This window comes from Leiobunum rupestre, chromosome 2, assembly GCF_980474605.1.
Source record: "Leiobunum rupestre chromosome 2, qqLeiRupe1.1.hap1, whole genome shotgun sequence".
Classification (NCBI taxonomy): domain Eukaryota; kingdom Metazoa; phylum Arthropoda; class Arachnida; order Opiliones; family Sclerosomatidae; genus Leiobunum; species Leiobunum rupestre.
In genome coordinates, this window is record NC_143385.1 from 3572023 (window position 1) to 3596925 (window position 24903).

The 24903-nt window shown below is 38.9% G+C and overlaps 1 protein-coding gene and 1 long non-coding RNA gene across 8 annotated transcripts in view; one reads left to right on the forward strand and one right to left on the reverse strand.

Moving 5' to 3' along the window:
* Gip (hydroxypyruvate isomerase-like protein Gip) overlaps positions 1–20395 on the reverse strand; it is a 33538-nt gene extending 13143 nt beyond the window's left edge. Inside the window, exons 1-5 of one of the 6 annotated variants that reach the window (XM_090165319.1) lie at positions 20300–20395; positions 5401–5631; positions 5010–5115; positions 3035–3137; positions 2892–2967 (exon numbers count right to left, since the gene is read on the reverse strand). In XM_090165319.1, the coding sequence (XP_090021445.1) occupies positions 2892–2967; positions 3035–3137; positions 5010–5115; positions 5401–5620 (505 nt within the window). In that variant the 5' untranslated portion in view covers positions 5621–5631; positions 20300–20395. Of the gene's footprint in view, positions 1–2891; positions 2968–3034; positions 3138–5009; positions 5116–5400; positions 5632–8089; positions 8144–8199; positions 8390–8516; positions 8612–8847; positions 8871–20299 lie in introns of those variants that run through there. The other 5 variants (XM_090165323.1, XM_090165320.1, XM_090165318.1 and 2 more) reach the window with 5 other exon arrangements.
* On the forward strand, positions 14486–15508 carry LOC149955541 (uncharacterized). 2 transcript variants are annotated; one of them, XR_016478111.1, is made up of 4 exons: positions 14486–14612; positions 14676–14812; positions 14869–15284; positions 15356–15508. It is a non-coding gene; the product is annotated as an uncharacterized LOC149955541 (long non-coding RNA). The 2 variants fall into 2 exon arrangements; XR_016478110.1 differs by having other exon boundaries at positions 14869–15508.
* Positions 20396–24903: the final 4508 nt, after the last annotated feature.

The window sequence follows — 24903 nt, forward strand, 5'->3', positions numbered from 1 at the left end:
TGGCTAATTAATGATTCATTAGGAAGAGCAAACATTTTATAGCAAGTACAGAAAATTTCATCAAAATCGGTTAAGTGGTCTTTGAATTATTATAACAAGAAGTCGAAATGGTGGAAATCGAGTTTTTCGGTGAATTTCCAGACTTTCTCAGCACCCATGACGTCAGAAAATGCAAAGCGTATCATTGGCTAATTATCTGTAATACATTTCTTTAAATAGGCCAATTTAAATAGGCATACACAAGCCTACGTAGTAGAAAAACGTCGGGTCGCGCGCGCCGCTTAGCGTGCGCGTAATAATAAGCCTAATATTATGATTAAAAATCTCTGGTATGAAAACTTCTACAAGTAAACAGAATACCTCCACTTCAGTTCCTTCTATTTTAGGAATAAAATTACAGCTTTGATTTGCCCCAAATTGCTCGTGCTACGAAGGAGAGAAATTCGCCGAAAATTTCAGGATTTTGAGGTGCGAAAGAGGTCAGTTTCGGACTCAAAGTTAATACAACAAATTTGTTTCGACAATGACATTTTTGGAAAGAGAACGTCCTGGGCTTCAAAAAAAGCCCACATTCCTTCGTTTATATTACTATCGATTTTTCGTGCAACCAACACTTTAAGTACTTCGAATTCTGTTTTTTTTTAATAACTTAATAAAAACTGTTCAAAATGGCCACCTCCGGCTCTAATACAAACGATTAACGAGCTGTTTCAAAGATTCCAACTGTAATGCGGATAGTTTCACAGCCATCAATTATGCGTTATCGCAGGTCGTCAACATCCTTAACTTCAGTCTAGTAAACTAACAATTTTTAAGTCTTTAAGATAGCCCCAGAAGGGCCCAGATGAAAAAGTAACTTTGGTTTAAATATGGAGATCGTGCTGGCCACACAACTGGTCTACCACGACCTATCCACCTTAGAGGAAAATTCACGTCAAAAAGAGCTCTTACATCGCGGCTAAAAAGGTGTGGAGCTCCATCGTGCAGAAACCACATGCACCTTCTAGTTTCTAACGGCAAGTCTTCAAGTAGCACGGATAAATTATCTTGCAGAAATCGTAAGTATGCCTGACCATTTAACCTAGGCGGAAGGAATAGAGGATCAACTAAATGGTCACCAACAATATCACAGCCAACGACACTTAATGAGATCTAACACTAGTTCCGTGGGGTTATCTTGACTCCACTGGTGAGTGTTGTGCAAGTTGAGTCGGCTGTTAACAGAACCACTGAGAGAAGTCGACTCGACTAGGATAGTTTGTGTCGTTCAGAGGTTGAACCATTTGAAGCTGATACGGGTATAATTGATGACCATGCAGAATGCGCCAAACCATAACGGGATATCGGGATCGTTTTCGACAATGGTAAGAACCTCGTGTAATTATTGTTTAAATCCACTTTGGTAAAGTAATTTACTTAACTAAAAGGTAAGACGAATCATATCGAATAAAATGTTTTAATCAAAAACTTGTTAAATCAAATTGGTGTAAATACCTGTTTCTCAAGGTATTCCGGGACTTTTTGCACTCTCTCGCGAGTTTGTCCTGATATAATTTGTCCATGTTCTCTCAAGCGTCGGTTAACAGCGGCAAATATGCATCGCTCTGGTAACGGTCTTTGGGGGAACTGCACTGGGAACAATCTTTTGGCTTCTACGCTATTTCCCTGAGCCTACCTTTACATTACATGTAGGTGCATATCCACGTACTAAGAATTAGTAAAATGCGCCATACCTATCTTAAATTTGTCCCAAAATAATGAATTGTAGATACAGCGCTTTATTTTATTTAAAAAGCACCCTACCTTTAATAGTAAAGAACAAAGTCTAAAGGGCCTCGCTGACTTTCAAAAGAGTCAAAGAAAGAAATTGAAATTTATCCCCCTGACTTAATGCGTTCAGAAGAGATAAAGTGAGATAGTGTTAGGTCTCATTAAGTTCAGCTTAAGCAAACACGTTCGGTGAGGTATTGTTAGTGTAATTTTGTTCTTCCACCTAGGCTAAATGGTCAGGCTTTACGCAAATCAAACTGTATCAGTATCTTCAAGAATGTATTGAAGTTACTTAGAATATTTCAGCATAGAATTAACCCTTGGTACCATCCTCACAGCTTTTGTAGAGAAAGTTCGTCTGCTTTTAAGGGGCATTCAAGGTCATACAATACATGATGTCCACTAAAAAATGAACCAGGGCGAATATCTCAAAATCTGTTTTAGGTACGATTTTGAAATTTTCAAGTCGTATACAAGATGTAGGGGGAAACCTAATGCGAAAATGTCGAAGACCTTTAACCATGTCTTCAAGGTCATCCAAAAACTAACTCGAGAACCGTAAGTGTTAGAAAGTTGGTTCCAATTAGAAAAGTGTTTCACGTCACATTGTAGGTCTAATTAGTTTTGATTCGATCGAATTAGACCAATAGGAAGTCGAGAAATTGGTTTTTTAAAATCACAAAGGTCGTTAAAATTAAAATTGAAAAAAAAAACGCACATAACTCGAAACCAATTCGTGTTATATCGAAATTTGCTAGACAAACTCTTTATGGTGGAAGTTTTTCCAGTTTGTAAAATTGGACGACCTTGAAGACTTGGTTTAAGCTGATTCAGTTTCAAGTTATTTCTAAAGGTCATTTTTGAATATCTTTGAAGACGTGGTTCAAAACTACTTTGGCAAGAAAGTGGTGATTAGCAAATTTCCTATTGAAACCTAGTTTCTAAACCCAATGGATCGCGAGATGTTTGTCTAGCAAATTTCGAAAAGAACACAGAAATTTGAGAATAAGTAACCAAGTAATCGTTTTTTGTACCAAGGGCCCATTAGGCAAAACAAGATAATGACCAATACAGACCTTAACAAAAAGGTATTTAAAAAAATTCTATCTATTAATTCTGACCTTTATCGTAGCTTTGAAGGAAATACTGGGCACTTATGACAGGAGCCAACGGTTCTATAACTCCAACGATATTTTCCTGAAATCAGCAAAACAATAATTGTAGTGCCACGAGGAGACAAGCAAACGAAGAACGTATAGCGCACCTTTTCCAAAAGTTCAGCAGCGTATTTCAAATTGTCCACATACACCTCTTCCATCTCATTGTCCAAAATGAATTTAGTTTTCAAACCAGCCATCACGTGAATTCTACGAAAGAATGTATTTATTTATTCTTGGTAACAATTACTATGTGGAGACGATCCCTGGCCATCGTGGGGACTAGTTACATTCGTCAGGAGAGGAGGGGGAAGGAAAAACATCACCGGCGCGCGCTTCAATCGTGTCGATTTCCGGGAACCAATGAGATACCGGAATATTTTATTTGTTTTAGGGGAAGGATCTTACTGCTAGAGGCTGCTGGGAATTGGGAGCACTTTCACCTCGCAGCAAGAGGAGCTACGTTCGATCCCAGCTTGTGGCACTCGGTGAAAACTCGGAACAACTCCTTCCGCGTAGAGTTTGCAAGTTCAATCCTCCCCCACCGGTTCTTCGGTTTCCCCCTTCCATAAAATCTTTTGGCTCGCGTGGCATGAAGGGGCTTGCGAACACCCTCCTACACAATTTAACCCGGCAACCTGAATTAAAGGCAATAGAAGTCGCTAGACGACTTCGGCCTAGGGTGGTGCCAAGGGTGCCCCCCCCCTCCTATTCTTGACTCGAAGTTTCCAACCAAAAAAAGAGATTGCCAATGAATTTTTTTTTACTATACAGAGAGTGTAAGGTTTTTGTCCCATTGGATCGAATCTCATTCGACCGACATTTTGTTTGCTCACAAGTGAGCGCATGAAACCTAACCTAACCTAACGAAATAAACCGATTTCAATTTTCGAATAAATGGGATTCGACCCAATGGGATTGCAAAATTAGAATTCGATCAATTGGGAAAGTATATTTTTTGATTCGATCCATTGGGAATATACCGAGTGTAAGCCCAGACAGTATTTGTCCCCCCTTTCTTTGTAAATATGTCCCCCCCCCCCGTTTTATTTTTGATACATACTATGGTAAGAGTGTATAAATGCTTTGCTTTTGCTCTAAGTTGAGAAACGCGTGACGTACTTATTATGTGGAAAGTATGGGGTAAAACCCCCTGGTGTACGAAGGTATTAAAAATACGTTATTCCCGCCAATAAAAGAGAGAAGTACCTAGAACTAGTATGCAAAAAGTTCGTGAAAAACAAGAGTTCCAACAGTCTAATCTGCTGGGTTCCTAACTCTATATTTACCACGTGTTAAATCGTGTCCACGCGGCTAACATGAAAAAAAATCTAACGGTGTACCAGTATTGTCCAGCGGAGTCGATTTTATGGTTATCGGCCGCTCACGCTGCGGTTCCGGTTCGTCGCCAACTACCATTGTCTTAGCGACGCAACTACGTTCCGGACTTTAATAGATGAACTTATCCCGACGTCCAATGGACCCATGGAGACGTTTTCGGACGCATCGAACCAATAAGTATTGTTTTGAACTCTTAGCCAAAACGGCATCCGTAAAAGCACTCCTTGGTGCTAAATTTAAAGTCAGCCCTTCTGGCTAATTGTTTCTTTTTTAACGCAAAAGCTGTCGCGTGCACTGACCAAGTTGCAATAATCTAAGATTTTTGTTTTAAGTTAGATTTGTAATGTTGGATAGTATTAACTTGTTTAAAACTTTAAATAAAATTATTTAGTTTATTTGGTAATCTCTAGTTCGTTGTGGTTAATTCGTAAATATCAAATAAATAAACCTCTAGACAATTCGCTAATATTAATTTAAATAAACCTCTAGACAATTCGCAACTATTAATGTAAAAAACCCTAGAAAAATTTAATTTTAATGTAATTAAAACCCCTAGACAATTTAGTTTTAATTTAACCTAAACAAATTTTAAACCTCAAGTTAATGTTAAATTTTAGAACCCTCGCTAACTCCATAGCAGACATTAAGCGAGTATCCGGCCATTATAGTCAATTATAGCTAAGAAGCTTATGGAATATTTTATCGCTTGCTAAAAGTTACAAAAATTGCAGGAGAGCTTACTTCTTACAATCCAAAGCCTTGGCATATTTAATAGAAAGATCAAGACTACTTCGAAATTCTGCCACAAAATGCGGTCTGGATGCAAAACCCAATTCACCAGAAGAACCTGAAACACGTGAAACGGTGAAAGTAAAATTAAACCGACGAAAATGGTGAATCAAATTGAATTCCAAAATTAGGCAAATCTTATTTCGGATTTGATCTAAAAACACAATGCAAAATGTTTTTTATTTGATACAATTAAAAATTATGAAATTCAACGCTTGAATCCAGCTGCATCCAAATTTGGACGCTGGATCCAAATTATTTTGAATGGGTAATTTAGAGCGCATTAAACTCCGAAAAATATTTTCGAGCTTGTTAGTTTGTCATAGAAGGATCGTCCACTCACCAGGAAAAGAGTTAATTAGAACATGCTTAAGCGAAGTTTTTTGTTTGGCAGCAGCGACACTTTCGACGGGGAACTCGAAGGGGAATTGGCATTCGACGGCTTCGAAACCCGAGTCCTGAGCAGTCTGAAAACGGTCGAGTAGGCTCTCGTTCTCCAGAAACAAAGTGGATATGTTCGCTGCGAATTTCAAAGGCATTTTCCTCAGTGATTGAGATATCATACAGATATATTCTGGAAAGAGAAGTCGTGAATATCTATTGACAGTAAAAGAATTAAGGCTGTAATTTTTATAATAATAAATAATAATAATAATCAGCTAGGCTAATACCCAAGGCACCACCTTAGGCCTAAGTCATCAAGCGACTTTTAATGCCTTTAAACAGGTGACCGGGTTACAATGCATAGGAGGGTGGTGGCAGGGAACACTTAACAAAGAGAAAGGCAATGACCCGGCGGAGAGCGCCCGAAAATACCTTCTCGCTCGTTTCTAAACGCGCAGGCTTATTTTACCTTTGCGCATGCGCGTGCTTCGAATAAGTTACGTACTTATATTGATAGCGACGGTCACCTCGTAATTCGGACTTCGCGGTACTCAAGAGCATTGTAACTGCTGACAATTTTGACAGCGCTAACAATGCCGGACTTAATCCTTCCACATGGAGAGGTCGGGAGAGCACTGAACACTTAACACGTGGTGCGATACGTCACTCGCGCCTGCGCTTTACGGTATAGAGCCTGATATTTGGCGAAGCGCGAAGGGAAAATTCAGCTGGGTTTTTAACGTTGTGCTGCCTTTCCCTCTGTTAAGTGTTCCCTGGTTGTAGCAAGCCCTTCATGCCAAACTAACTATTACCGTTAATCTCAACAAGTTTTTATGGAAGGGGAAACCGAAGAGCGGGGGAAACCCCTTAAACCAGTGGGGAGAGAACCCAACGCAACTTAAGCAATGCTGCTCGCCAAAAGAAAGTACTCCTTTATAACTGGACGCTTTCTAGGGAGTAATTGATAATTGAGCACGTGCAGAGACCGTTTTTGCTGGTTTTCATGCAACAAACATTTATGATAGACGTAATTCACGATCCCTCTGGAGGCCGGTCTTTCAACTAATTAAGTAAATTGGGGTATATAAAATCTGATGTTTGTCAGATTGTTACGTTTTATGCATAATTGTCCCATTCGCACGAAATTTGGCCTGTGGCATTGTGGCCCCTGCCGTCAGGTCTTAGGGGCATCAAGTTTCGCTGGTAAAAAATAAAGAAAGAAATAAGATGGGACTTACTCTCTTACGCAGTATTCTTTATATAAGATTTGGACTTTCTCGATTAAACATAAAGAGCTCGGAATTTGTACCTCCAAAAAAACTAATTAATAGTTTAAATATGTCGATATATGAATAATTTGTAAATACTGTAAGTAATTATTTTTGGCTGATAACTTTGTTTTTAATAATAAAGTGCAATTCACTATATGCCTTTTTGGTTTTTTCCTATATTTATTATCCTAGAATCTGGGCTATTTCCGTAAAGTACTTTTTAGTGTTGGGCGGTATTTTGGGCTACTTTTGTTATCATTTGGGCTGGCGAACCTCAATAAATAATGGCAACTCTGGTCAGAGGTTTCGGTCTTGCGGTCACCGGTTATGGGTCCCGTGGTCACGAAGGTTAGCAATCTCAAGACGCCCCTAAAACCTGACGGCAGGGGCCACAATGCCACAGGCCAAATTTCGTGCGAATCGGACAATTACCTTGGGCGTGCATACTGCATAGAAGGTAACAAACATACAAACATCAGATTTTATATACATAGATTGGTTTATATTTTGTTTTCCATCGCTCTGCCGATGATCAGTAGAGTTTTGTCATCAACCAGAATTCCCGAATTTCCCGGTGCCGTTGGAAATCGTAAGTTAAATGATAATTAATCAATTTACGGTCAGAATGTACTGTATTTGTAGACTAATGTTTTTGCAAAATCAAAAAATATTTAAATATCCCACTATTCTATAGATATTATTGTTGATTTTTAAGATTCTTAAGATCATAGACTTAATCGAAGTTAAGTACGTTGACGTTTGAAACTACATTAAATTGAATTATGAAAGTCGTTTTAGAGTTGTGGAATTCCAGGGTAATTACCTTATATCATACCGTAAATTACATTTAGCAGAGTTAATGCGAAATCAAGGTTTACTTCAGCACAGAGCCCCCTAGGGTCTTAATATGCCCAATATGAGAAATATACTACTTCCAAAGTTCTAAGGACTCAGTTCGGTTGAAGGTCCAAGTTGGAGCTTCGCGAAAAAAGGTTCGGTCAAAAAATTAGCATTTAAACCATAGAAAGTGTCATACTAACTGTTTTTATGATACTTATGATGATACGCAATAATGGGATTATCATAAAAATTTATTGCCAATCATATTAACTTTATAAATAATGATAATAATTAAATAAATCAGAATTTCAATACAAAAATAATTTCTAAGAAATAAACACGGAAATTCTAAACTAACTGAAAATAGAAAAACATTCCTATATAAATTAGAAAATTACTGGTAATCAAAAGAAATTGCGGTAAATCTTTAGTAATTAGACGATATTTTGGCTCAAGAAAATACCGTAGTTAAAATAAAAATCGAATCTTAATAGTTTATTAAGATATGCCTTCGTGGCAAAAAATGAAATCCTGTACCTCCATGAAGGCAAAGTGTTACTGAACAATATTAGGAAAACCATCCTGGCGAGAGTTCACTCACGGACACTCTAGCATTTACACCAAAGACTATATAACGCTTCGCTTACTAGACAGGCGTGTTCTATGGCTCAACTTGCATACCGATTGTGGCTCCATCTCGACGCTGGCCCAAAATTTCCCCTACCTTGAGCTGTGTTACTAGTGGCGCCTCTAGCCGCGGGTCCAAATAATACCCCAGCTTTTACAGTGCTACAGAGGTGTTAACAGGTTTTTCCTAGGAACACGCCTGTCTAGTAAGCGAAGCGTTATATAGTCTTTGATTTACACTTTACAGATTGCGGAACGAAAAAAAAAGACGATAATATGAGGCGAATTCGGCGCACTAACGCCATCTATGTTTATTTTTAAGGTTAAAATAGCTTACGTGATTACTAGGGTTGTCTGTCATTATATATATTAGAACGATATTCCAATTGGACGATTTGAAGCAACGTTTTTGTATACGGACAAAGTATTGAAAAATATTAATAACGGGAATTTCAAGGAAAGGCAAATTTTATGAAATCACGATAAATAAATTAAATCCAAAGATAATATTTTATCAACAATTGCCACTTCTACGCTCATTTTTGTTTCGTATATCGAGGTCGCTTGCTGTGATAAACTCGATTTATTATCATCCCTACCTAGCAGTTTCTGGGTGGCAACAACCGTGACAGCTGTAGTCACTCTACGAATAGGGCTATTGCAACTACCTAGAGCTTTCCATTCCGGACCATTCGATATCTCCTCCTCCCGGAGATAGAGTGCATTTGTACCTAGACCCAGACTTGTAAATAGCGGCAGTCCACGCGTCAAAAAACCCTGAAAAAAATCACGGGACTCCTAAAAAAATGTCTTTAGAAGGGGGTAAAGAGTCCACGGGACTCCCTGAAATTATATCGTTAGCTGTGTAAAAAGAGGAAAAATTACGATAATTAAATGAAAAGTAGAATTATTTTTCTCTTTGAGATATCTGTATACTATAAAATGTATTGTGATTTATAACAAACTAAACTCTTTCTCACTGAATACTTTTAATCATAAAACTCGGAATCAACAAAACGTCTTTTCTCTTTCAAACCCTAAAAAACTCTCAAATTCAAAACATAAAACACGCGCTCTTTTTTATACGTGGCACATTTTAAAACGCTATAACTATATCTTCCGCGTGCAGCTTCAAATATCCATTATTTCTTACAATTTTGATGATAAGACCTAAACATTATTTTACATATCTCCCCCCTTAAGGATGAAACACGTCCTCGTGTTTAAAACATCACATAGTCATTTATGGAAATGTCGGGTTTTCTTCGTTCTCTTCGTGGACGTTGGGTAGGGGTTCTTTTCTTCGTTCTTCCACAAAGAAACCATCACGGTAATGGGCTATCTGTGGATGTTTATTTGCTTCTGGTACCACGTTCGAGGGTTTTGCGTTGTTTTCAGTTTCAGTTTCTTTTGGTAGCGTAGTTGGTGGTGTAAAACATTTCTTCAATCGATTATGGTGCACAATGAAGGATTTGAAATCGCGATCTCGTACTATTCTGTAGTTAACCAATCCAATCTTCTCTTTAACCGTGTATGGGCCAGTCCATGGCTGTAAAAACTTCGAACTTGTTCCAGGTGGGCAATGTGGGTTGAATAACCAGACGCGATCATTTACATCATAAGGACTGAATTTAACTTTCTTGTCGTACTGTTCTTTTTGATACATTTGTTTCTTTTGAATATTCTCCATAACCTTTTTGTTTATTTTCGTCATTTCTCCTTCGACAAATTCAATATATTCTCGGGCCGAACCAAACGTATTTTCTTTCAAGTTCAAAATCGTATCCTGAGGAAGCTTAACGTTCCTCCCGGTAGCCAATTTATACGGTGTTTGTCCAGTCGTGCTGTGAACACTACCTCTGATAGACATGAGCGTGTAAGGCAACCAAACATCCCAGTCGTTGTGATTTTCTGATACGTACATAGTAATTTTCTCTTTGAGAGATCGATTCTGCCTTTCACTCAGGCCGTCACTCTGTGGGTGATATGATGAAGTGCGATGCCGTGAAATCCCTAGTTTTCCGCAGAAATCTTGAAATATTTTGGAGTCGAAATTACCACCTTGATCGGTTATAATGACGTTTGGTATTCCCCAATTAGCGACATAAGTCAAAAGGGCTTTTATAACTGTTTCAGTTTTCTCATCGGGCAAAGCGATAGCCTCTGGCCATTTAGTGAAATAATCGGTTATGGTAAGAATGTATTGGTTCCCCCATTCGGTAAGCGGCAACGGTCCAATGATATCCGTCCCGATCTGCTCAAATGGGCGACCGATGGAAATATTTATTAAAGGCGCGACGTCGTAGCAATGAGGTGGTTTCGTTCTTGCGCACGGAATACATTCCCGACAATAAGTGGTTACGTCTTCGGACATAAGAGGCCACCAAAATTTTTGTTGTAACGCTTTCAAGGTTTTCTCAGTGCCGCGATGTCCGGAAGTTGGTTCATCGTGGTAGTAGTGTAAAAATTCTGGGATCATAAACATAGGGACTACAACCTGAGGATTGGTCGAATTCTGTTTTTTACGATATAAAAGTCCATCTTCCACAAATAAATCCGTCGAGTTTTTCCACAATGATCGGAATCTTTCGTTTCCTTCTCCACTTAATTCCCGCGACGTTGGTCTGGCTTGAGTAGCCAAAACGCTCATTATTTTTTTAATCGATTCGTCACGTTGTTGTAAGCCCGCGAATTCACGCGTGGTGTACTTAGGCCCGTAATCAAATACGGCGTTTGTAACGTGGTGAGTGGTAACTATATCGGAGTCGTGATTTGGCTGTTACGCTCGTCGTGACAAACCATCAACATTTCCATGTTTCTTTCCGCATCGATATTGAATTTCATAGTCATACTCCTCAAGTTTCAGTATCCATCTGGCGAATTTCCCTCGGGGTTCTTTCATACTTCGCAACCAAACCAACGGATTGTGGTCGCTGATAATAACGAAGTGTCTGCCAAATAGATAAGGCCGAAATTTTTCCACCGCGTCAATTACGGCTAACATTTCTCGCTCGACCGTCGAATAGTTCCTTTCACTCTTATGTAAGGTTCGACTATCATAACAAATGACGGTCTCCCGACCATTTTGAACCTGTGAGAGAATCGATCCAATTCCCGTACTCGAAGCGTCCGTTTCAACCCTGAATTCTTCCTTGAAATCTGGATATCCCAAAATAGGCTTCGATGTTAGACAGGTTTTTAAGGTATTAAAAGCCTGATCGCACGATGCTGTCCATTCGAATTGAGTTTTCGGCTTCATGAGCACGTGCAGTGGTGTAGCAATGCTCGCAAAATTTCGAACAAAACGTCTGTAATATGATGCGAGTCCCAAAAATGATTGAACTTCAGTCGTTGTACGAGGTACTGGCCAATCAATAACTTTTTGAATATTCTTGTTGTTGGGTTTGATTCCGTCAGCTGACACTATGTGACCGAGATATTCCAATTCATCTTGGCAGAAATTGCATTTTTGAAGATTCATTTTAAGTCCAGCACTTCGGATTCGAACAAACACTTGCTCCAGTCTCGATAAATGTTCGTAAAAATTGGACGAAAACACTATAATATCGTCCAAATAGATAAGACAGCTTTCCCACTGAAGACCGCGTAAAACACAATCCATAAGTCTTTGAAAAGTAGACGGTGCGTTGGTTAGTCCAAACGGCATTTTATTAAACTCGAACAAACCTTGTTGAGTTATAAATCCAGTCTTTTCCTTATCCTCGGGGTGAACTTCAATTTGCCAATAGCCTGAGGCCAAGTCAAGTGTGGAAAACAACTTTGCCCCTGACAAATAGTCCAATGTTTCATTAATCCTTGGTAAAGGATAGGCGTCTTTCTTAGTGACGTCATTTAAGGCCCGATAGTCAACACAAAATCTCCATGTGTCATTTTTCTTTTTGACCAAAACAATCGGAGCGGCCCAAGGACTTGAACTTGGAGATATAACCTCACTTTTCAACATTTGTTTTATTTGTTCATCAACGATCTCTTTCTGCGAATTTGGGATTCGATAAGGTCTCTTCTTAATTGGAGGAGCTTCTCCAGTATTAATACGATGTTGGACGTCTTGAACTAGTCCTAAATCAAATTGATCTTCGGCAAACAAATCCGTATTCATCAAAAGAAAATTTTGCAAAGTGTTTTTATCGGTTGTTGGAAGCGAACAGTTATTCAGGGTAAATTTGTTCAATAAATACGTATTTTTCGAGTGCTCACGTGATCTCGTTGCTTGATTTCCGCCAATTTTTTCCACCTCGTGAAGAGTACCGATAACGCAATCGCGAAATAGGGTTGTTGGTGAATTCCCAGTGTTTAATATTCGGACGTAGAGCGCGTCTCCATTAGTATTGACCAGTGTTCGTCCAAGTGCTACAGCGTTCGAGTGACGAAACCCTTCTGTGGGTTCAATAAGACCCATTTTCTTACGTATAATCAATTCGTGTAGAGCTGGAATTTCGACGGTTTCAGCCAGAGTAACGCGGCAAACTACCGGATCGCTTGAGTGTTGTGAACGTGTCAGAGACATAGTATTATCGCCAATAACTAACACTTTATCATTAAACTTTAAAACGGCTCCCAATTCTTCGAGTAGATCACAACCAATAATACAGTCGTTGACTAATCCATCCGCAATATGGACAGCCCAACGTTGCTTGACTGATCCGAATTCATAATCTACTTCCGTTACACCAAGAACACAAATAACTTCCCCGGTAATTGAATAAATTAAAGGTTGCTTGCCTTCTAATTTACCATTGTCAAAGGAAACAAGATCACGAGCCAAAGACGATCGAATGATACTAATAGACGATCCGCTGTCGACGAGAGCATTCAATTGAACTCCATTTATTTTTATAGCAACATAATAGGTCACTCCATCTTGTCCTTTAATTTGACTAGTTTGGTTTCTACGATTAGTTTGAACATTTCCATTTTGACCCAAATAAAGATCTGTCCGGCGTTGAAATTGATGGTGGTCTTCCCGGTGCCGATTCTCGTCGGCTTGACGTTTATAACAATCTCGTTGCAGATGACCCTTTCTCCCACAATAATAGCAAGTTGGCCTCGAGTCACTATACTGATACTGAGGTGGTTCAAAAAGTGGTGAAATCACATTGGGTTTTGGGTAATATTGACCTGATTCGAATGCACGCGGCTCGTAAAATGGTTGGTAAACGTTTACCGGGTAGGGCTGAGGTTGACTGAATTGTCTTCCACTTTCGAAATGTGATGGATGGAATCGTGGAGGCTGGAACTCTGTAGCATTAGGATTCATTCCCTGACGAGTCGAACCCGATTCCTGGTGGTATTTTTGCAACTGTAATTCCGCGATTTCAGCTGCCAGCTTCGAAACCGTATTCTTCAATGAATCCATGTCTTCGTTCGAAGACTTGCTCGGTCTTTGGATTTCAGGAGTACTATCATTAAGTGCTTCAAACCGTTTCGCGACAGACAAAGCCTCATTCAAATCCTTAGGGTTCGACTGAAATACCCGGTCTTGCAGTTCTGGTTGTAAACCATACAGAAATTGCTCCAGAATCAATGTTTCATAAGCCACAGCTCCCAGACCTGGCATCGCTCTCTCTACTAGCCGCCGTAAATCTTGACAAAAATCGTCCAAATGTTCACCCGGTTGCCGAAATCGTGCACGAAATCCCGTGACATAAACTCTTTGCCTTTCCAGTTGAACGAAAGCGTCCCTCATTGCATTAATTAGATTAACGTACGTTCCCTTCTGATTCGGTGTTAGCGTATCAAAGGTGTTGAAGGCCCGACCCGTCAAAAATGTAGGGAGATTTCGTCTCTTCCTGTCGTCGTCCCATTCGTTCGCTACAGCACACACCTCAAAGTATTTTATCCATGTTCCGAAATGGCCATCACCATCGTACTTCTCAGGAGTGGCACTAAGACTCGGCCGATACACGGGCATAGCAACAGCATCTGGGGGCCTATTCTTGTCTCGGTTACGACATAACGATTCCGCCTTATCACTTCGCCATACCGACATTCGAGATAACGACATTCGCTTGGAACCTTATTCTTGTCCCCCTGTCGCTATCAGAAATGTCGTAAAAACGAAAATACCGCCAGGCGAGTTGTGACGTCAACATCCGGTGACGTGCCCCTCTAATCGTCCAATACGAATCGCACTTATTTATTTATGTCGGCTGCTGTAATATTTTTGCGTTTGTTTACGTTTTCGCAGTTGTCATTTTTGTTTTTCGTTGGTAGTTTTTTTTTAAAATAACATTGAGTCGCGCCACAAAATTCTGCGGAAATCTAAAGGTTTTAATTTTAGAATACATGAAGGCTAATGAACGTTTCGTTAGCCGTAAGTTTGATGCAAACTGTACAAACGAGGCGTACAGTACACCGTGATGTGCATTAGTCTTGTCCAAAGGCTTAATGCTTGTTGTGGACCGTACTGGAGGTGCAGTAATTTTTTTGGAATAGAAATACTGTTACTTCTATTACTTATGCATAAATGTTCCAGAGTTTGGCTGACTGGAACTTCCCAAACTAGAACTAAGACAACTGAGGAAGGTCGAGCAAATGCTGGGCAGCTCTCGTTTATTGAGCGGCCTAGGGGGTACATTTGGCCACTACGAAGTACCAGAAGCTGGTTTTGGGGTAAGTATTCTTTCATGAATACATTTCATGGTAACATTTCTTGATTTTAACAACAGATAATTGAAGAAAATGGATGCGGCATTGGCTACTTTAGATCAAAGTCTCGCAGCTTCTTCAACAATGGCTCCTCCATATTCAGTCACTATCGCCCATTCTTCTCCCACTGGCTCCCATTCCCGCAGATCTCCAAGATTTAATCATAGTTTACCAGTAGCGTCTGTGAGTTCTAACAATGAATATAAAGCCCCAGGAAAGGAAGGTGTAGCTCCGTCTAGTGGAACTTTTGCACCTCTCGTTTTCAAAGAGAGACCTGGTTGCGGTAACCGTTTCCAGTTACTCTGATTTGCTTTGCCGGAAGTTTCTAGCTCGGCCAAAACACGCGGCCAATAATATCAATCCTTCCATTCCTGGGGCTTTATATTCTTTGGTTCTAATCACTCCCAAGGTAAAAATATTTCTCCAGCTGCACGAGGTAAGTAGAAAATCATTTACTTTAAAAATATTTAAAATTTGGAAAAGATAATTTGGCTTAAACCGTTTAAGGTCGCAACCAACAAAGGCAACAGGGCCATATGCAAGGGCTCAACAATTTCTTGAGAAAATAAATTCAAATCTTGATAAGCAAACTAAGATAATGGAAGATCAGTTGGAAACTTGGTGCCATATAGCTAGTTCTCAAAGGGGAATTTGTATTGTAAAAACTATTTGAGTTTCATATGCTTAGTTTTAAAACAAAGTAAGTGAAAAATTAAAATTTTTTATTTTTAAGAATCCTTTTACAATTTCACTAATAAAGTTTTGAAAAGAAAAATAGTTGTTTTTCTGTTACCTATACACCCTCATACTTACCTTTATTTTGAGAAGTTAATACTCAAAACTTACCTTAGGAATGATCTCTAGAGTTCTTGGTTGCTAGGTAACTTTTTTCAAAGATATCTTGAAACCATTGATGCCTTGTATATGTGGGCATCATGAGTACGCCCAGGAAACTTGGCTTTGACATTCAAAATTACCATATCACAATCGCAAACCTATAAAAACTATGTACATTTTTGAATGTACATGTATATTATTTAGATATATAAATAAAGCTTACCAATTGCACGTTTAAGGAATGGTATCCTTTCCTGTTAATGTACAAATGTTCACGATAATTTGAATCTCGTGAATTTGGAGCAACATTTGCAATGTGTAGCAATGGCCCCCGGGAAATCTGGTCTTCTCCATAAATCTATACGCATTGTTAAATTAATATTTATCTGCTATGAGAAGATTTGATAATTACCTCAACTTTGTGGCTTCCCTTTACTCAGTGGAAATTTTATCCATTTTGGCATTAAAATGCTATTTATTGCATCGGTTTCTTGATGCAGACAGCAACTGACCGTGGCCTGACTGACATCAAGAAACAAACCTTTGCCAACTAGCTGCTTTCTGGTAAGCACAAAATCGAACAGCAACTAACGCCTAATGAACCATATAATTATTAAAACGCTAATAATTACGAACTTTAATTCTTAAATTCATGGCTCACCTTTGAATCTACAGGAAGATCCGTAACTCTTACGTTAGACGCGTTTGACTCTAACGTCGCTTTTAGATGCTCACAAATCTCTATTACTAAATACTTATCTAGGTGAAATAAACTTCTAAACTAATTTTCCGAAAGTTCAAAAGCTTTTGATCTATCTCTTAGAACTCTCTCCCACCCCAAACTCTTCGTTTCTTCCATTTCTGACAGACGCTAAAACTCAAAACATGCGAGCTGTAAAGCAGCCATTTTGAAAATACCGCGATTCGAAGCGAAAAATGACGTCATAACGACAAAGAAACGCGATTCCGACATCCCCAGCCCTGTCGTTATAATTCGCTGGCGATACGGCGATGTCGAAGTGAGTTTTGGAGACAAGAATACGGTTTTCGCCGGTCGATGTCGTTATGGCGATATTTTATCGATTCCGCCATAACGACATGCGTATCGCCAAGACAAGAATAGGCCCCCAGGATCTGGTTGACGTCGAGGCATATTTTTCCAGTATTTTATTTTTTGCAGATTGTATTATAACTTGGTTTGACACGTCCAATCCCACTTCTGCCACCAAATGTAATAAAATGTATTGTGATTTATAACAAACTAAACTCTTTCTCACTGAATACTTTTAATCATAAAACTCGGAATCAACAAAACGTCTTTTCTCTTTCAAACCCTAAAATATAACTCTCAAATTCAAAACATAAAACACGCGCTCTTTTTTATACGTGGCACATTTTAAAACGCTATAACTATATCTTCCGCGTGCAGCTTCAAATATCCATTATTTCTTACAATTTTGATGATAAGACCTAAACATTATTTTACAGTCTGTCATTATATATATTAGAACGATATTCCAATTGGACGATTTGAAGCAACGTTTTTGTATACGGACAAAGTATTGAAAAATATTAATAACGGGAATTTCAAGGAAAGGCAAATTTTATTAAATCACGATAAATAAATTAAATCCAAAGATAATATTTTATCAACAATTGCCACTTCTACGCTCATTTTTGTTTCGTATATCGAGGTCGCTTGCTGTGATAAACTCGATTTATTATCATCCCTACCTAGCAGTTTCTGGGTGGCAACAACCGTGACAGCTGTAGTCACTCTACGAATAGGGCTATTGCAACTACCTAGAGCTTTCCATTCCGGACCATTCGATATCTCCTCCTCCCGGAGATAGAGTGCATTTGTACCTAGACCCAGACTTGTAAATAGCGGCAGTCCACGCGTCAAAAAACCCTGAAAAAAATCACGGGACTCCTAAAAAAATGTCTTTAGAAGGGGCAAAGAGTCCACGGGACTCCCTGAAATTATATCGTTAGCTGTGTAAAAAGAGGAAAAATTACGAGAATTAAATGAAAAGTAGAATTATTTTTCTCTTTGAGATATCTGTATACTATAGTGTATACTGACCGCCACTATTTAAAGGCCGAGAACAGAGATTCCATTTTCTCGTGCGCTAATTTAGACCCCCGCAAAATTGAGTGACATCGTCGACAGCTTGACCGACGGCTCGGACTGTTTTTGAATAGAATATATACAATGAGCATCAAAAAAAGAGGTAAGCTACAATACATGGAATTGTCCAGGCGGTCATTCAAGTTGTCAGAGATGTCAATCAGTTGTCACTCGTCATAAAATTAAGTACAGGATAAGAGGGGTGGAAATTCGCTCTGGTCTCGGTCTTTAAGCTCTCCGAATATTAGTCAGACTCTCCACGGAGCTAGAGCTCCCCTGGGGCCCTGACCCCTATCTGTGAAGCCTATACACTCTTTTTTTGGGAATTTTTCTGGGCGCGTTCATGTTGAGTTTACCCCCCTTAACCCCCATTCTCCATATCCTGGGACCAAAGACCCGAGCCTAGACCCCACCGGTGGTTCCCGGTAATGGCCGACTAGCGGGCGGCCAAAAAGAGGGGTTGAAAAGACCGCGAAAAAGAGTGTATAGAAATTGACAATGACCAATGAAAAATTTGGAAAACTTAGGCCTATCACGGAAAAACCTCTTTTAACTTAAACAGGTGTGGCCCGTGCCATTGAATACTAAAATTTAGTTTTATTAAAATTAATAAAGGTAGAAAAAAAATTAAGTCCGATGGATTTGAAATGAAGACTTTAATAGTTAAATTAGTTGTGAAAATATTTACGAGCATTTTAATTTACCCGATCACGTGCGAATATATATAAAAATATGTAAACTTTGATGTTGAGAATATATAATGAAATAATGCTGCCGTTCGATTTCTGACTGTCTCGTTTATAATTACAATAAAAATTTTATAGGCTTAGCCTGGTTAGGTCACATTTATTTTCGAATATAAAATGGAGAAATAAAGAGAGATTAACGAACATATAAATTTAAACGAGGGGGCCGAAAAAAGGGGGAAGTCCTGGACTCGTCGAAAAAATGGATCGGCGGAGGGGTCCGGGTCCAGTGGACTCTCTTAAAAATATACACTATTTACAAGTAAATGTGCGCTCTTTCTATCGATATAAGCTGCTATCCGCGAATTTCGCGGGAGTTTTCGCTAGTTGAATAAACACTGTTTTATCGTTCGATGCAGTATTTAGAAACCTAAATATTTCTACTATTTATTATTTTTAAGGGCGTTCGTTTATAGAATTAAATTTATTTCTTTAAATTACATTTCTGTATAAGGTTAATTTTTCAACGGATTCGAGTAGGAACTCTACCCCTTTCTCGCTAAGTCATTGTTTCGGTCGAAATTCGCATTCCGATCTAGAAGTTCACGAGAATATCGTCGCTTATGTACCAGGTGCTTTTCTAAGAGGAAAACAGCTTTCTTGAGCAATTATCCCATAGCTCCAATTAAGTATTTCGCAACGTGGGGAATCTCCGTGAAAAAGATTCATAATTACATAGGCTCTTTGAAAACATCAATCGTGTGATAAATATTTTAATATCTCACCATTGAATTGGGAATAATACTGCTAGAATTACAATTACGATTTCGGTTGCCATGGTTACGCGGGACCTGTTCTGATAAGACTGTACGAAATTCATCTTTATAATTAGGCGGTAGCGCCATCTATAATCTGTAAAGTTATATGGCTAAAAATAAATAATTATTAGCTAACTCACCGTAACTTGAGTTAAAAAGGATCGTTTTGACAAAATAAAATTATTTTTAAACAACTTCAAATGTTTGTTTGTTACGAGTAATCATACATTTCAATTTCGCATCAGATTTGCGAAAAAATTCAATTGCAATATAGTTGCCACCACTAGAGACAGATGCCGCCACGGTAGAACGATAAAGTTGATAAAGTCTCCTCATTGAACGAAATTGGTACCGCGCCAGCCAGATTTACTTGTACCTCTATTTATTCCCAACTCAATGTATCTCACGCCACTGATCCAAATTCGATCATGACCGGAGCAGGCTTGGAAATAAGGCTTATTTCTAAACTGGTCTATTTGGACAGTGACTCCCAACTCTTGAATTGTTTAAGTGGTCACGTAGACCAGTTGGTTAATAATAGGGTAGATAATTTTTAATTAATAAACTGGACACTGGACCAGTGAACCCCTAGCTTTTGAATAAAAAAACTGGTCCGAGTAATTAATAAACTGGTCTTTGACCCAGTGACCACCGCTTATTTCCAAGCCTGGACCGGACTCTCATAGGTTTGAAACGTAGTCTGCTATATAAATTCGTCTGCTGCTTCAAATTCGGTTGACCAACGCTACACAACTGAAGCGTTATTCGTTGGGGCATTTACGCAAAGATAATATATACCTCGTACGGAGTTCTATAATATCTTTGATTTAGGTTCGAAAATCTATTACTGCTGTACCATGAATTCCCGAAGAAACGAATAAATTACACATTTTTAACATTTATGATGGCTATAGTGGTATTCTTAATTTACACAGTAAATACAATCGATTCATTTGCATATTAATAGAAAACTACTTACATCTGTCCAAAATAATTTAATTTTCGATACGAAATTAAAATAAGAATTAGAATAAGAAATTTGGCTGCCTTTTCGTCGACCGCTTAAACCAAAGTCAGAGTTAGACCAGAATCTTTAACGAGCGGATAATTGTACGACACGACACTCGACCTGATTTTTTACTACCTTTCTAGTGCCGCAGAGCTCCCGACGAAAAATAGATTTATTTAACCTATACTAAGTAGTACAACGTTTTTAAGCGAAAGCACCCACTTTTTATGTTTTTTGTATTTAGCGTTTTGTCGAAGTTTTCGCAATTTTAAAATAAAGCAGGGATTTTATCAGACCTTGTAATTTTAAAATATAGTTCAAATGTTATTTTTTTTAAATTAATTCAGTCTTTGTGTCTAAGGTTATTTTTTATTGATAAAGAAAAATTAGTGCTGGTGTAAAAATGTTATCAGTTTCGTCAAAGTAATTTTACAAATTGTACAATTTTCAGATATAATATGTGATTAAACAAAAACTATTAAATAGCTAAAAACAGGTACTCAAATCAAGTGTACTTGACTTATCAGGTATCCAAATACCAAAGTCATTACAAAATTAATGATCTGATAAAAAACAGTATTTTCTTGAAGAAAAGAAAGATCATTAACCAAATTGAATATCATATTTTAAATATACGGCGTTACCCCAACTTACCGGCCATACTGGTACCGTCAAAACTGAAACTAAACCTAATTTCTATCACGTTTATTATAAGTGACTTAATTAATAAGCATATATCCAAACATGACAATAACAGTCTGTCTAAAAAGTATGTTGTATATTTGTATAGACGGCGCCAGTAGTCAGTTCTCAAGACAGAGGACCTGATTTCTACCTCAAATAAATACAAGCTGCCAGTTCGGTAACGGCCGTTCTAGCGCTTTTGTTATTTAATAAGTGTGTGATAAAATTACTAATAAATAGTTTTGTATAGTATAAAAATGAGTTGTATTTACTCCAAATAAAGATACAACAAAGTACTTAGGAGTTTTGAAGTTTTCACGACTTAGTACTTAGTCCTTATGGCATTTTTTTTCGGGCTACCTCGATTGCTAACAGAGTCCTCCAAAGGTCGATGTGGGTCCAATAGCGCTTTTGTCAGGGAAATATTACAAAACTTTTCCAATTTCCATGCCTTCATTTGAAATTTTAGCCCAAAATAGGCTTCGAGCTTAGAAAAGATAGCGCCATCTACTTTAATACCTGTAAACTAAATGTGTGAAGAAATAGCAGACTTTTGAATATGAATGTTCTTTAACTGAAACGTTCAGCTTTTTATAGAGATAATTATGAATGAGCAGACAGCTTTCGGTGCTGTTCGGTTCAAGATATAAACGGCCGTATTCACGGCTTCAGCCCAGAGTTTCGGTGGTAGGTCCGATCTGGAATGAAACCTGGCCCTTACAGACTCCATGATCGTACGATTTTCTCGTTCAGCGACCCCGTTCAGTTCGGGCGTGTATGGCATGGACTTGCGGTGATGTAACCCTTCTTGAGACGTCCATTGACGGAATTCTTCGTTGTCATATTCAGTTCCATTGTCCGTGACCAGCTCATTCAGTGTTGGGCATTTTCGTCAAAGAGACGCTCACGCTCACGTCTTATTGAGCGGTAAAATTTTCGCTCCTCTCTTTTCGCTTTTTTTGAGCGGTAAAATTTTCGCTCCTCTCTTCTCGCTCTTTTTTGAGCGGTAAAATTTTCACTCCTCTCTTTTCGCTCTTTTTTGAACGGTAAAATTTTCGCTCCTCTCTTTCCGCTCTTTTTTGAGCGCTAAAACTTTCGCTCCTCTCATTTTTGTTTTGCGCTCTTTTTATTTAAAAAGATATTTTACCGCTCATTTTCGCTCATAATAACAAATCCGCTCACAATGAGATGAGCGGTGCCCAACACTGTCAGCTCTTATACTGTGTGATTGCGGGCTAGGCCAAAGGCAAGGAAATCTTTGAAACAGTTGATGACTTCGGATTTCTTCGTTAGGAAATATACGGCTCGAACACTGGAATACTCGTCTTTGAATAGGAGGTACTATTTCTTCCCCTTCATGGACGGTGTCGGTCCCCAGATATCTGAATGGATCCTTTCACCTGGTTTCGTAGCCTTTTCCAAACGAGTGCTGAAACTGTGCCTAGTCATCTTGCCGTAGATACACCCTTCACAGAGCTTTTCAGATGTCTGATTTAGAACTTCGTATCCGAGTCTCCGTAACGTCGCTGCTACATGCCGTTTATGCCGATGACCCATGCGTTCATGCCAAACTTGGAGATCTGCTTTCCGGTCATTTCTCGAATCTGCTGCGATGTGAGCGGAACATGATGGCTGCTCGACTTCGATATCCCGAAGATACAGACTCTCGACCTTGCCAGATACACGAAGGTTCCGTTTGCCCCCAACAACTTCATAGAGACCGCAAGAATTTGCTTTGACCTTGAACACCAGATTGGTGTTACTCTTCATTGCGCTTTTCAGTGAGAAAACGTAGCAGGCAAAGTTACGGATGTGCCGGACATTGTGAACGACCTCATGATAGAGTTTCTTTCCAATCCGGAACTGAATCCTTATGTCTCCTTAACCATCCGCTGTCATCTGCGTCTTGTTTCCAATCTGATGAGTCGCTGGAGTAGTGAACTTACGGAAATTTAGATGCAGGCAATGAGGATGCACTCGTCGAATGTTACGTTCTTCTCTGTCTGTGCCGTTGACAAGATGTCTGTCCAGAGAGAACACATCAGGCAATGTGGGTAGCCATGTTGACGTCTGGTGACTTCGTAGTTCGCATAAGTTGCGCCAGAAGCTTACGCAGACGGTTGGACGACTTCTGCTCGAAAAATTCAAGTAGTTTGTCCCACATCTACTTCGGTGTCTCGCAATTTGTAATCATGTTTTGGACCTTCTTGGACTGTACTGAATGCCACTCGTCATTTTTTCTTGTTTGAGGTGTATTCTGACTTATCTTCTGCTGTTGCTGATAATAATGGCCCCGTGGGTTCAAGCCATTCACCAGTCAGTATCTCGTAAACGTCTCCTACGGTGAGGATCAGATAGCTTTTCAACGTCTTGGTGCAGTAGACTATCCATGGTTGCTTTCGGGAACTATTGACCAGGATACGAATTACTGTGATGGTAACTTGGACCAGGATACCGGATACAGCAGGCAGTAGACTAGTTCATCAGTGTTGCTGTGGCGCAGTGGAAGCGTGCTGTGCCCATAACCTATTGGAGTTTTTAAACACCAATGATGAGAGCAAAGCCTACACTACACTAAACTGACGAACTAATAAGAAGTCATAATATATTAATTAAAATAACAAACGTTTTTTAATTAAAACATATTAATAACGAATACTGTACAAGATGGTATGACAGAACATAATGACACGATAATAAACGCTATAAGCGGATATATATATACCAGTTTAGAAAATAGTAAACAAGATTAGCAGTTATTAAAAATAATATCTTATTTACATTTAACAATTTAACCTGTTAAAAAACGAAACGGGAAAAAGCCGATAACGTTTCTTATCTTCAACAAATGGGAACAGAAGTTACAAAATGACGTCATCTGAAAGCTGCAATTGTATTTTCGAATCATGCTTAGAAATATTTTAGAATCAGGGTGATTTCCAACCATTAAACTTTTTAGGGGTTCCGGCAACTCTGGGAGCTCTGATAACGAAACCTTTCCCGAAGAACAACATAATCCAGCTGTAAACTTTAGGGCATGGCAAAAGGCACACTCCTTTAACATTTAACCAATGACTATTTGAGAAAAATGGTAATAGTCTAGTTGGGTATCATAGGTAATCGCTAATTCGTTCTTTAAATTGAGCGAATTGTTTTTCCGCAACGTACCTTGTCGAACTCTCCTTCGTTGAAGACGATTCTGGTGAGTTTCAAAAGTTTCATTTGCTCTTTGGGTTTGATGGGAAATCATATTAAAGGGGCTCCAAAGTTAAGATAAGGGCAGCTAATAGGTGAAAGTCCAAAGTCAAGTAAAAATTAAATTAAATTAAATTATGAGTAATGAATTAGATCAATAACCATGTCAGGTATTTGGAATTAGGCGTGTTTAGTTGGAAATCAGGCCCTGAACATCGAGTAAAAATTTCAGAAGAGCCGTTCTTATAACTTTTCCAAGTATCGGCATTTGGCGCTCTATTAATCCATTCGCTTGTGGCCAGCGGGGAGTGATTCTGTGGTGTTCAAATCCAAATTCTTTCGCAAAATCGGCAAATTGGCTACTGTTGAAGGAAGGCCACTGTCACTCTTTACTTTGATCGGTATTCCAAACATAGATAATAGGTTCTTCAAGCTGTTGATGGTTGAAGTGGCAGTTGTAGATTTTTGAGTTATTGTAATTGGGTACTGACTATATTCGTCGGCGATTACTAGCACATGTTCTCCAGTAGGCGTAGGGCCAAAGAAATAGATCGATACCAAGTGCCACGGATGTTTAGGAAGACAAGTCATAGATAGTGGCTCGTATTGGTTGTTCGGGGTGTTGGATTTGCAGGGTATGCAGTTGTCAATAAGCGTCTTGACTCGGTCGTTTAAGTTGGGAAACCATACTCTGT